At 36.2% G+C, this 13,426-nt stretch overlaps 1 protein-coding gene across 8 annotated transcripts in view; it reads right to left on the bottom strand.

Annotated features, from left to right (window-relative positions):
• Positions 1-13,426, bottom strand: part of f (espin protein forked) — a 487,643-nt gene that overhangs the window by 36,156 nt on the left and 438,061 nt on the right. For all 8 annotated transcript variants that reach the window (XM_085824686.1, XM_085824685.1, XM_085824684.1 and 5 more), the window contains one exon: positions 1,307-1,474. In XM_085824686.1, the coding sequence (XP_085680812.1) occupies positions 1,307-1,474 (168 nt within the window). The remainder of the gene's footprint in view (positions 1-1,306; positions 1,475-13,426) is intronic.

Genomic DNA, 13,426 nt, shown 5'->3' with positions numbered 1-13,426 from the left:
ATTTAAAATGGATTCCGAAAAGATTTTTTCATGGCGTCTGCACCATACGAACGTATATATGTATGTATGTATTTATCTCGCATAACTCAAAAACGAGTAGCCTCATAATGTTGAAATTTTCTATACAAGACTGCTATAAAATGTAGCTATAAAAGTATCTCATTTTGGTTGCAATCGGCCGCACCAAAACTATATAAACAAATATATGTATATATATCCACTCTGTTACCTGGCTCAGTAATCTCAGTTTCTTCCCTCTTATGTGTTTGTAAATTGTGCATTTTTTGCTTTAAAAATGATTGAATTATGTTGTTCTTATCTTCCGATTATTGTTTTTATGCCGTTAGTTAGCCTGCATGCTATAGTTGTAGAATTATCAATAATTTAAAAGTTGTTTAACTAAGCCTATTTTTTTTACAATAGGAGCCATATTTGTATATATTTGGAAATTAACAGAATAGTGGATTTGTGGCCAGTCTAGAGAAACTAAGCTTCACAACAACAAAATAACATCATCTTCTATTACTGCAAATTAAATTATGCTTAATCCATTCTGGAATTATAATTTAAGCTATTAAATTCTCTCATATATTGACTCAGCATAGCGTCCACAACAAATTAAATCAGTTTCTATGCCTTCAGTGTCTTTTTGCCAAGTGAGACCAAACTTTCAGTTTTGTGCACCGCAAAATATGCCTTCTTGCCCGCTGGCCGAATTGTTGCTTTTTTGTAGAAACCGTAATTTTAATTGTAAAAGAATTTTTTAATTGTATTTTGCATTTTATGTTTTTCTATAGCTTTCAATTTTTAATATAGATATTTTGAGTTTTTATGTATTTTTGCCTTGTCACAAAGTGAGAACTGAATTAATTTAATGAGAAATATATCTCGAATGAAATTCGAGGAAATTAGTTTAAACGAAAGGCAGGAAAAAATGCGTATAATTTAATATTTTGTACAAGGAAGTCATGTGGTGTATATATCAGAATATTTATTTTATATTATTTATTAATATATAATATTTGAAAATTAATATATAATTAAATAAATTTTATAATATGTAATTAAAAACTATTAAAATTAATATATAATATAATGTAATATAAAATGTAATTCTTGACATGAAATTCCATGGAAACGATTATGGAAACTGCTATACATTTTCTTGCAGGAATTTCATGTCAAGAATTACACTTTATATTACATTATATATTAATTTTAATAGTTTATTTAATTACATATTATAAAACTGATCAATGAATTCAAATAAAATTCAAATAAAATTGATCAATGAATGTTCACTTACCGTTCTCCTGTGTGTTTGTGACTGTCTCATATTAGACATGGGTGTCCTGCATGTGCACCTGCGCACGGTGCGAGCGGCTGCAGGTCCCGTAGGGGGCAGCACTGCAGACACACCGGGCTCACTCTGGTGTCGAGGGTCCGATGCATGAGCTATGAGCAGGGCCAGACACTAAAAGGAAACAAATTCATTAATTCATAAACAGCTGTTGGTGGTGACGCTGGCAGCTTTGAAAATACAATGAAAAAAAAGTCAATATGCAGTGTACTCTTGATTATCCGGATGCGGATTATCTGTGCGTGGGTAACCCCATGCACCCACATTCAGTGCCATGCGCAGGAGTGTGTAAAAAACAAACACGCGCAACTCTGAGCCTGCTCTAAAAAACACTGAATTACGTCTTTAATTTTAAGAATTACCTAGTTTAATTAATTTGTTCTTAATGTGTATATTCGAAGGCATCTTTTGGGTTGATCAGAAAGATTTTTTTTATTATTTTGTACGCATTTTCGGGGATATTTTCTGTAATTTTTTAAAAATTGGTTTAAAGTTTTAGGTCTACAAGAGAAATTAATAGCACTGGTTCGACCATGGAAAAAGATTCTTCATAACATAGAAATCGGAGTTTCTCTAATCGGGAAGAATAACTAAAGGAGTATGCAAAAAAACGCGAAAATGTAAAATTCTTCGAAAATGTCGATCGGAAGGACATCAAGGAATGGTTCCATGGCAATTCGACTGAGCCGGACCGTTAATGCTCGAACCATGCGCATATAGTTACAAATGCCACAAGAACAGAGAAGGCAGACTGTGATACTAAATATGCAAGCGAAGAAGATGCTGACAAAAATACTGAATCCCGAGATGGCAATGACTTCGATTATAAAGTATTTTCCCCTCCTTTCTGCATGCCTTCGTGGTGTAACGGTAGCACACTCGGTGCGTATTTGAGAGGTCCAGGTTCGAGTCCCGGCGAAGGCATTGCTCATTTTTCAAGTCTCCCGTATCAAAAATACCTAATGATTCTACTGTGGCATCCGAACTATAAAGGTGGTGCATGATGATTCTTCACGACCAGGATTTGGCGACTGGGACCAGGATCTGGCGACTTAACAAACACGGGAGTATATAAGGTAAGTAAGTAAGTAAGTAAGTTTTTTTGGCTTCCCTGTTCCGGGAACTAAGCCCACTACACGTCTACTCCCCCTTTGGGCACATCGTGGAGGTTCAACCTTCACTATTACCCTCCAGGAGAGCAGCGCACCACTTGGATAAGACACCAGGCAGCACCGGTCGTCTAATGCTCCTACCAGTCGCTTGGGCGAGCCCGTCGCAGCGGGACATTACCCAGCGACCCCGGGGGAGACCCCCGGGTTACTAGAACCACGCCGCGCTAGGACGTGCCAGACTCCGAGGCCGGCCAATAAGTGACCTTTCCCAGAGCCTTCAGAACCACCAAGCTCATAAATTTTATACCCTCGTGGCCGAGACTGCCTAGGTACAGATCCTAGCCAGTAGCTTCGCAGAGTTCTCTACGTCGACCCCCGGGGGGGAGGAGTATATAAGGTATTTTCTCCCACCTTTCTGCAAGACTTCGTAGCGTAACGGTAGCAAACTCGGCGCATATACGAGAGGCCCAAGTTCGAATCCCGGCGAGAGTACTGCCCATTTTTCACACCTCTCGTATCACAAGTACCTAATTGACTCTACACTGACGGGACTTGGATCAAAAGGGATTCGAAAAGACAATAATAAAATAGCAATTCTAAAAATACGTAGGGAAATTCGACAAGTATTCAAACGTTCTCAAAAACATGTAAAATTGCTGACTTTTTTAAGAAATAAAAACGTAAAATGTGCATGAAAATTGATTGTTTGGATTATCCGTGATCTGCTTCCCCGACATTAGCCCGGATAATGAAGAATACACGCAGATCAGAGCACAAATACGTATATGGAATGCTTTTGTTTTCCATGACACCAGCTGTGTTCCTTTCTGTAAAATCGCTGAAAAGGATTTCTTACGCGGAAGTAGGAAATTTTAAATTCCAACTAAAGTGAAATATGATAATTCCGAATAAACCGAAACACGAGAAACTGCTTCCTAGAAAAACCCTCCCCCTAGCTAAGTCTTGTTCATGAAACTTGTAATTCTTACGGAAAATAGACATAAGCGAAACAAATTGCGAATCTCAGCGCCTTTTACTTATAATCTGGTGTTCGTAAGTATCAGAATCGATATCTTAGTTACGAAGCCTCAGGCTTATTTTTCCGTATCATTTAAGTAGCAAATTATCAATACAATGCGATTATTACTAATAATCATACTTCCTCATAACTATCATAATTCTAAGAAGTTAATAATCTGAAAGGGCACGTCGACTATTCAGTTAAGTAGTTAACTTTAGAATGCATATACAGTAAGACCCCGCTTAACGCTGTTTCGTTTAGCGCTGTTTCGGTTTAGCGCTCTTTTATTTCAACCCGGGGATTCCACGAAATCGCTCACAGCATACGGGGATTTCCCGAAATATTATGCAGCTGTAGGTTTCAAATACATATCCGAAAGAGTGTACTTGTATTTCTTGTTTGGTGCGGTATTGTACAGACATATTTTGAAGGGGTAAATGTGGAAGATGTGGAAGAAATAATTCAAGAAGCAGCGGCTAGTCTTTCTAATGATGAGCTCAAGGAATTAACTGAACAAGAAGAAAACAAAAATGTTGACAGCAGTGATTCAGAAGAAGAGCAAAAAGAACTTTCGATCGCGTTTGTAAAAAGGAGTTTGTCTACCATAACTGAAATAATGGATCAATTCATTGAAAATGATCCGAATTTTGACAGGAGCTCAAAAGTAAGGCGTGGTGTTAGAGATGCTCTATCCGTTTATGAAGAACGTTTAAGAGAACGACGCAAAAGAAAAAGGCAAACAACATTAGATGCTTTTGTCACAAAAAGGTAGAACACTGAAAACGCGGAAGGCTAACTAAATATGACTGAGAATTTTATTTGTTTTTTTTTTAAGAATATTCGTTTTGTTATTTATATTTTGTTTTTATTTTTGCAAGAAATAATAATGTGGTATTAATTTGGGCTTTAAGAAATAAATGTTTGGTTTTATTTTTATTAAAAAAACATACGTTTTAAATTTAATACCTAACCAATTTCCTAGCCATCTTCCCCTAACCCCAATATTTACATGTTAAGATAGCCTCGTTTAGCGCTGTTTCGCATTACGCTCTACTTTGATGTAACGTATTCCCCGCGTTAAGCGGGGTCTTACTGTATTTAGTAACTTAGCTAAGCTGCAAATTAATTACTTGGTACTCTTAATATTTTAAGTTTTCCGACAATTTTACCTTTCGTTTACTTCTTTTTTTTTTTTTTTTTTTTTTTTTTTGAGTTATATTATTCTTTAGCATACTTTTAATCAAATTCTTTACGAAGAGCAGCTATCACAGGAAACTCATAAAAGAGACTATCTCTCTTATTAATTATTGAATACTGATCGACATGTCGATTCTAGAGACGGAAAACATTTTGAAGCTTTTTCTCTAACTTGCTTCTGCATGACAAATATTTAAAATAGTTTCTCTGAAATCTGGATGTCAATTTCGCAATAAATATTGACACGTATTGTTCGTGTTAAAAATAGGATGATAAAACCCTTTTTTTAATTAATTAAAAAAATTTTAAGCATAAAACACATTTTTAATTCTATTTCTAAAAACGAATTGGCATTCGTTATCTTTTAAAAAGTTGCATATAAAATAAATTTACATTCCCCCGTCGCCTATGCAATTATATATATGAAATTGTATTTTTCTCCGTAATGTAACCTGAAAACAAATTTAAAGAGACAAGCTATGCCAAAAAAGCAAGAATACAGGGGCAAGTGCATTTAACACTAAGTAAATGGGTATCTCGGTAATTTGGCAAGAAATCGCCAAGAGCCGCCAAACTTGGCGACATTTTGGTCCGGTCTCTGTATCACAGTAATAGGTATTGTAATTGAATAAAAGTAATTGATTACTATATTACCTGCAACCATTATTTGACCCGCATATTGCTTTCCAGCAATTTCCAGAAGCAGAAAGTACTAGAAATATCTCGACCACCGGATGAAAGCTATATAAGGCAGGAGAGAACATCTGCTGTCAGTTAATTGTTATTGTTGTTGCGAGTTGTTAGTTCAGCCTGAATTGAGATATTTCCGGGTTAGCTTTCTTTTTAGGTGCGCTTTATATTGCGTTGTGTTTAACGTTCTTTGTAGTTTAAAGTGCAACTATATCTGATTACTGATTGTACTATGTGATACTGTGAATACCTGTACGTGTATTTCTGAGGAAAATTCCAGAACTTTGATGTGTTTGATTTGATAAAAATAAATTTTACTAATCTACCCTCGGACTTGTGTGCATTCAATCTATTATGAACCCGTATACATTTTTAATGCTTGTCTAACAGTACGTTTTCTAGCCTTTAAATCCGTATCGCACTTTCCGTGACAGAAGGGCATTCGTAAAATTTCGAAGCGTTTTTGGTTTCTATTCCTGTACTACTACTTTTGAGAGTCCATGTCATGGTGGGTTTACGCTTAGAAAGAGTTCTCTTCTACAGACCAAAGCATAGTTCATGAGTGGAACGTCATTGGACTTCTGAGGAATACGTTAAAAAGGTATACATGCAATACATGTATCAGTCTCCATTTTTTCAAGGAATGCAGAGGTGCTTTCCGAAGTACGACTTGTTGCTTTGACGTGAAGAAGATGTTTTGTTGATGATGTTGCTTTGTCTCTTTGAAAGTCACTGGGGTAAATAGAGAAAATTTCTTCCGTAAATACCGGACTTAAAATTTTCTCTCGAGTTGATTTTAACATTTTTTTCCCCTCATTTTTCTTATTTTTTATTTCCAAGTGTAAGAGAATCCTGCGACAACCATAAACCCCTTAATGAAACTGAGGGGTTTTGCATCTACAGAATTGCATTTTCTTGAAGCTTTTCACATTCACAAAGATTTATTTTATTTATTTAATGACCTCTAATCTAGTCCTTCCTAACTATTCTAATACAGTCCTTCCTAATGCTTTTAATATTCTACTAACTAAATGTTTCAGTTTTGATTATTATTTCTGCCGACAGATGGCGCTACATTCTCTTTCGCTTTACTGCTTTTCGGTATATATACAACCGTGGCTTTCCCTTTAAATCCGTATCGTATTTAAATCATCCTGTGTGCCTTCGAAATCAATAGGCTTGATCATAATCTACGCAGAGCACAATCTTGTTGTTTTCGTAATTTTACATCGAAATGAGCACAAAAAATTTCACGATAACATCAGTTAGTTATAAAAAAAAACCAGCAAGCCTCGATTTCCTTATGGTATAAGCGAAAGCCTGAAACTCGCTACGGGATAAAGAGATAGTATGAGAATTAAAAAGTAGAGAATAAATCCAAATTTAAAGTTGTACAGACGTTTTTGGACTTGGCGATAAGCTTAAATGAAATTAAATAATAAATAATTTCATAAAAGAAAGATTAAACGAAGATGGATCGACTAAAATATAACTCAAAAATGTGCGCAACAATGAGCAGTAGATTTAACAAAATAAATCAACTCAGGAAATGAATCAAAAACTTCACTCTACACAATATTTCGGATTGAAACATCATTAAATATTAAAGGGCATGTAATATACATGTACAGCCCTTTAAATGTAAGCTTCGGAGCAGAAAACTTACTTTTGCTTTAACTGAAACGTAATAATAAATTGCGGCACAATCCGTGGAAAAAAACAAACAACCACTTTTCCCGCAGATTAAGGGAAAAATTCGCCCAGGCTTTTAGGTTGCGGGAGAAAAGGGAAATCTCTTTGACATTGCTGAGTGTGTCCACGGCACACACATTCGCCTTTTGGACTTTAAAAATACGTTATATTTTAGGCATATTCTTACATTTCAGAGATACCAGGCCTCTTAAGCTAATAAGATTTATTTCTCTTATCACATTTCATTTTTATCTACGGAAGCGAGAAAACGAAATGATACTTTCGTTTCCTTGATTTTAGTTCTTGCTGTTATCTGATAGCAACTGGACATAAACTTCTATTTTTGAATATAAGCCATAAATATAAGTGAAATATAAGCGATTAAACACTTTTATGCTCAGATTTCATATTTATATGACACTGCATAAAAGTCCCAAGAATATTTATTTCGCGATATGTAATCTAATGAAGATATCGCATTTTCGAGGGCATTTCTCTTTTTTGTTACAGTACTTTCATGTTTTTTTCATGTTTCAGCAGAAGAATAAAAAATAATATGAAAATTTATATACGGTTATATGTAGGAACAGGCAAAAATTAAATATTTGTTTGTCAACAGATACCAGTAGTTTGATTCAGTTTGAAATATACACTCACGTTTGTGAAAATTGCAACACCAAGAAGGAATCGTCATAATTGAATGCAATTTAATACACAGTTGAGTGGTAGTGGTACAAATAAATGATTAAATGTTCAAAGCAAACAAACAAGAACACGAGATCAGAATCAGTATTTTGTGTGGCCACCACGCGCCGCAATAAGTGCTGCTACACGACGTGGCATGGAGTCAAACAAAGTTTGAATGTCTGACTGAGGAAGAGCATTCCATATCGTTTGTACGCGTACCCAAAGTTCGTCTGCAGACGCAACAGGACGAGGATCACGAGCAAGACGCCGACCAATGACATCCCACACATGTTCAATTGGCGACATATCCGGGGAACACGCAGGTCAAGGAAGAAGCTGTACCTGCTGCGCTGCAAAGAAGGATTTAACAATCCGAGCAGTATGAGGGCGGGCATTGTCCTGTTGAAATACAGCGCCTGGCAAGCTTTGAAGGAAGGGAACAGCTTCGGGCTGTAGAACTTCACGGATATACCGGTTGCTGTTCAGATTGCCCACAATTCGTAGCAATTGAGATCGTCTATGATATGCTATGGCGCCCCAGACCATAACTCCGGGTGTTCGTCCACTGTGGCGTTCGATAATGCACTCCGGAAGGTGGCGTTCACCGGCATAGCGTCTGACACGAATGCGGCCATCATGGTACCACAAATTAAAGCGGGATTCGCCAGAAAACACGACATGCTGCCAATCAGCACGCCAGTCTCTATGCTGATTGGCCCATTGTAGCCGCAGGCGGCGATGGTCGTGCGTTAGGGGGATCCTGTATAAAGGAGTCCGTGCGCGCAGTCCACACTGCAGCAGACGTCTACGAATTGATGAAGCACACAATGAAACACCTGTAGCTATTGACCACAGTGCTGCCAATTGTCTAGAGGAAGCTGTACGGTCCGTCCGCGCCATGCGGACCAGGTGTCTATCATCGCGAGCTGACGTCACATTTCGGGGTCCACTCCCGGATTTCCGAGTTGTCCGACACTCGTCCGTCCACTGCTTCCAAACGCGCATCACTGTGCTGCTGTTACGCTGCACACGAGAAGCTACTGCACGATACGACAATCCAGCTTCACGAAGGCCGATGATTCTCCCTCGTTCAAACTCTGTAAGTTGTTCAAATCTTGCTCTCTTTCGTCGACGAGGCATAAGTACAGATTGAGTTAACGTTTACCACTAGCAGATAACCACCGATAACCATACAGGCCTCGCTACAGCCGTCTATTTATTCGGATCCATCAGCCGTTCAGAGGGCGCTGCTCAGCATACGCATGCGCTACGGATTTGCAATTCTAATCATTTGCATATCATGCGCTACTTTGCATTTCCTGAAAATTTCAGCTCACTCGCGTAAGTCCTTCATGGTGTTGCAATTTTCACAAACGTGAGTGTACATTATTAGAGCTGGCAATTAGAGTTGAATTCTTAAGGCGTCGATACTTACGTATTAACACTGCCACCGTCAAATGACTCAACTGTATTACGCAAGAGTCGTTTGGCAACATTTTACCGATGAAAAAGTAAAAATTAGTTACTGGCTGCAAGTTGATGTTTATTCCCGATATTTTTAAAGATTCCTAAACTATCGATATTTATCGTACGCCGACAAAAGTTATCAACATATCAAAATAAAACTCGCTTTAGCAAATTAAAACACTAATTTAAATTAGTAAGTAAGGATTGTATGATACATTATGAAATAAAACATCTTTTTCGCGAAATCCTTCTGCAATTTTTTTTGGCATTCTTTTCCTTCTATACACAGTGATGTGCTTTCTTTTAAAAAACACCAGAGAATTCCTCAAACTCAGTGCAAAGATTCGGAAATGCGCAAAGGCTATCTACCGCACGCGTCTTATCATTTTTCCTTTTAGTGATTTTGCAGCCAAATGATTGTATTTCTGCAGAAAGATAACGTCACTTTCTTCCATTGCTAGCAGATTCCCCAAGCACATGCCTTAAAATTGAGTTGCAGGCAAAAAATATCGCGATTTGTCTCTAAAATACCATTGGAACTTGACATTCAGCAATGAACGTCAAGTTCCAAAAAAAAAAAAAAAAAAAAAAAAAAAAAAAAAAAAAAAAAAACCGCATACTAAAATACTACTACCCGCATTCTTTCACATCCGAAGTTCTTTCGAAATGGAGTCCTGCTCCTGACTTAACGGTATATATATCTCGCGCTTCAAGCAAAGAATCTCTAAGGAGCAAAGAATCAGCAAGCAAAGAATCTCTCCTTCTAGATTCTTTGCTTCAAGTATTCAGTCGGTAGATTTCATAAATTACGTAATTGCGATTTAGGAAAAAAAAATTAAAAACATTTTAGGGTATGTTTTACTAACTTTGTTATTTTTAGGGGTAATGATTGAGAAATTATATTCCAGTCCCAAACTGTGTCCGGGAAAATAAGAAACTTTTGAAAGAAAATTAATTTCTTTGAAAATGAAAAATTCAAAATTTGGAACCTTTTGATAAAAGAACAAAAGGCATCTCCTGTTGAAAAAAGTCTAAGTTTAAATGAGGAAAAGGTGAAAACAATTAAAAGAATTTGCATTTCATTAAAAAAAAGTTTTCATTGCCGTGTCCCTCTATTTTATATTGGAAGTTATTCTCCCCGCTTCACACTACGCGTTATATTTTCTAGGAACTTATCTACTCTGTTATAGTAGAGATACCTGCAAATACATAGTTTGGTTGCTTGGAGGTAGATTTATACAACTGGGTCGAAATTTCCACTTATTTGTCGAGTATTTTAAACTAACGGAGGTTACGATTTCCAGTCGAATGACTGCTCTATTTCGATCGTCTGCTCCTTCACAAAAACAAAACTGTAAATCTAGCATTTACAAAAGCATAGAATCGAAGGTTTGGGAGAGCAAATTAACACGCTCGTTCTTCCCTGTGATCTTTTATTATTTTGTTTGAATCTGGCAGCGGTGGGCTCGGGCACCGTCTGACGTAATCGTCTCGCCACGTTCTGCTTCAGATCCCGAGCAACGTGGATGCGGTTTCGAGAGCTGCAATCGGATCAATTATTTCTAAGCTCAACTGGCAACAGCTGAAACATTCGCTTTTTTACGGCGAGGTCTCGGTTCCGTGTAATGCAGGAAGTTGTTCACTTCCCCTTCCCCCCATTAATTTACACCTCTTTCTCACTAATTTTTCACGCTTTGAGGAAGAGAAGAACACGTAAAAAGGAACCTGTAATTAAATAAAACCTAATTTAACTGCAACTGCATTTGTATATTCTTTAAGGAGTTGATCCCTGACGTGCGAATGGTGAAATGCAAAGATTAGCCATGTCACCCGTACTTATACATCAATTAGTTATTTATCTAGAGCAGGGGTTTTCAAACTTTTTAGTGCGTCGGCCGTGTTGGCTCTTTCACAAAGCTTCGAAGGTTAAGACTTAGTTAGATCATCATACACTGGTGATGTAATTATGATGAATAGCATACACGTGTTTTTAAACAAGATAAGTTTTTTAAGCGGTTGGAGCTACACTGCTGTGATAACACTTGTTTGAAGAAACTTGTTTTTTACATTTTCACACAGTTTCATCTAACAAATTTCTTAACATTTGTAAATTGTAGATTTTTCTAGGGGTATCATTAGCCCAAAGGACTATTAATTTCGTTTTGGCATTTTCCATTGAAAACTGTAAAAGGCTGTATCTGTAACTGTAAAAGGCTGTGTTTTCAAATTGTTGCCACCAAATATTATCGCCCTGTGTTAAATTGAAAGAATTCAAGTAATGAAGAATCTGCATAAATGTGTGTATGTTTCTCGCACTGTCATGAAACAACGGTAACTAGAGGCAACCAAATTTAGATAACGTAATCTTCCAACCGAATATGAGCTTCTGGAAGCTCTACTGTGGAGTTTGTTTCATTACTTATTTCATATTTTGTAAACCTTTAACGAATTTATGATTAACAAACTTGACGATTTCAAAGCCAGCAATGGCAACGTTGTGCAGAAAAAACATTTTTATCTCCAGCGCGCGAGGCTGTGTATCGGAAATTCTAAGGATATGCTCCTTTTTCTTTTGAAATTATTTTGAGATTTTGCTGTAGAATTAAATTTTATGGTTTAAGGGCGAAGAATATGATATTTAATTAATAAAGGTAACCCACAAAACGTCAAAAAAGGCCCCTTTGGGCGTAATATAAATCTGAAAAAATTCAGATTTTCAAAATTTTTATTAACTTTTGTTTTTAATGAAAATAATGTAAAATTAGACTCCAAATCAATAAAATATTAATTTTTTTTCCTCAAAATTCGTAGCCCACCAGCGGCCGAGCGGTGAAGTCGCTGAACACTGTTAGTTTGGTCTGAGGTTCGAATCCCGCGAACGGGCTGGCTGCAGGGGCGTTTTCGTGGTTTTCTTCATCTGTAACGTGTATAAGAGCCAGTTTACCTTAGAAAGTCCTCCACGAAGGCATCCCTCCTCTTAGGCAGATAGCCTTCGAGGCTTTGCCGTAATTAAATAACCTACCCTAACCTAATTTAAAATTCGTATCGTAACATGTTAATTTATTAGAAATGTATTTGCTGTCTGTGCAAAATTGTTTCGGGGGCCGCGTTGGGCTCGTGGCCCACCAATTTGAGACTACTCCAATGAACAAAGTAATTCCACAATTAATTTTACAATTGATTTTAATTCCACAATTTAAATAACTTTCTTCTTACGTTACATCCCATTTTTTGAACAGTTTACTAATTTTTACTATTTTAACCATTAGCACGAACATAAAAGTAGTAAACTAAAAACAAGCCAAATTACATTATTTATCAAACTTCCTAATGCGTTTCCTTTTTGCAACGAAAACTCGCTCACTCTTTTCCTAAATAAGTCAAAAACCGTGAACATAACGCAGCTGTCAAAAATTTAAAAACTGGCTTTATTTCGCAAAGAAACTAGCTCTATTGAACAACTTGATAATTTAAAGGTTAATTTAATTTTTCTCTTGAAAAATAGAGCGAACAACTAGGTTACGCCGTTGCCAGATTCATTACGGTTTCTTTTTTTAATATAAAAAGTGCAACATCTGCACTAATGACAATTCTGAAGAGGTTATGCACGCTTAATGAATGCTACTGCTTGGAAGAAAAAAGGCGTGTTATGACACAACTTAATATCACAACAGCAAGTTATTCAATTCCTGGGTTAATCTGCATTTATAATTAACTTTTTAAGTTTAGATGGCTGAATATCGTTCAGTATCAAATTTATTGGTAAAAACGTATAGCTGATTTAATTGTTATTAAAAGTGTAAACATCTTATTTAATTTCCTAATTTATGGAATTTTGAGTTAATTTTTACAAGCTTCTATATATATTCTGTTCAGAACGGAAATTTTTGTTTTAAAATGAAATTCGTATGAAAAATTAATTGCAATTTTCGAATTTTGGGCAAATTTTCGAAAATGGCTCGATTTTATGGATCATTTGACGTACCAGATTTGTTTGAAGTAAAGGAAAGTTTTTACTTCCTTTGTACGAAGTACAGGAAGTATTGTAATCGCAAAAAGTTTTGGGTGTCGGATTTCAATGAAAATATCCATTCGACCGCTCTAGAATCCATTTAGACGGTGTTTTTTTTTTTTTTTTTTTTTTTTTTTTTTTTTATATATATATATATATATATATATATATATATATATATATATATA

Source organism: Stegodyphus dumicola, chromosome 10 (genome assembly GCF_044657685.1).
Source record: "Stegodyphus dumicola isolate Sdum_Otavi_A_Nest chromosome 10, ASM4465768v1".
Lineage (NCBI taxonomy): Eukaryota > Metazoa > Arthropoda > Arachnida > Araneae > Eresidae > Stegodyphus > Stegodyphus dumicola.
The sequence above is the reverse complement of the archived record's forward strand: the minus strand, read 5'-3'. Positions and strand labels throughout refer to the sequence as shown.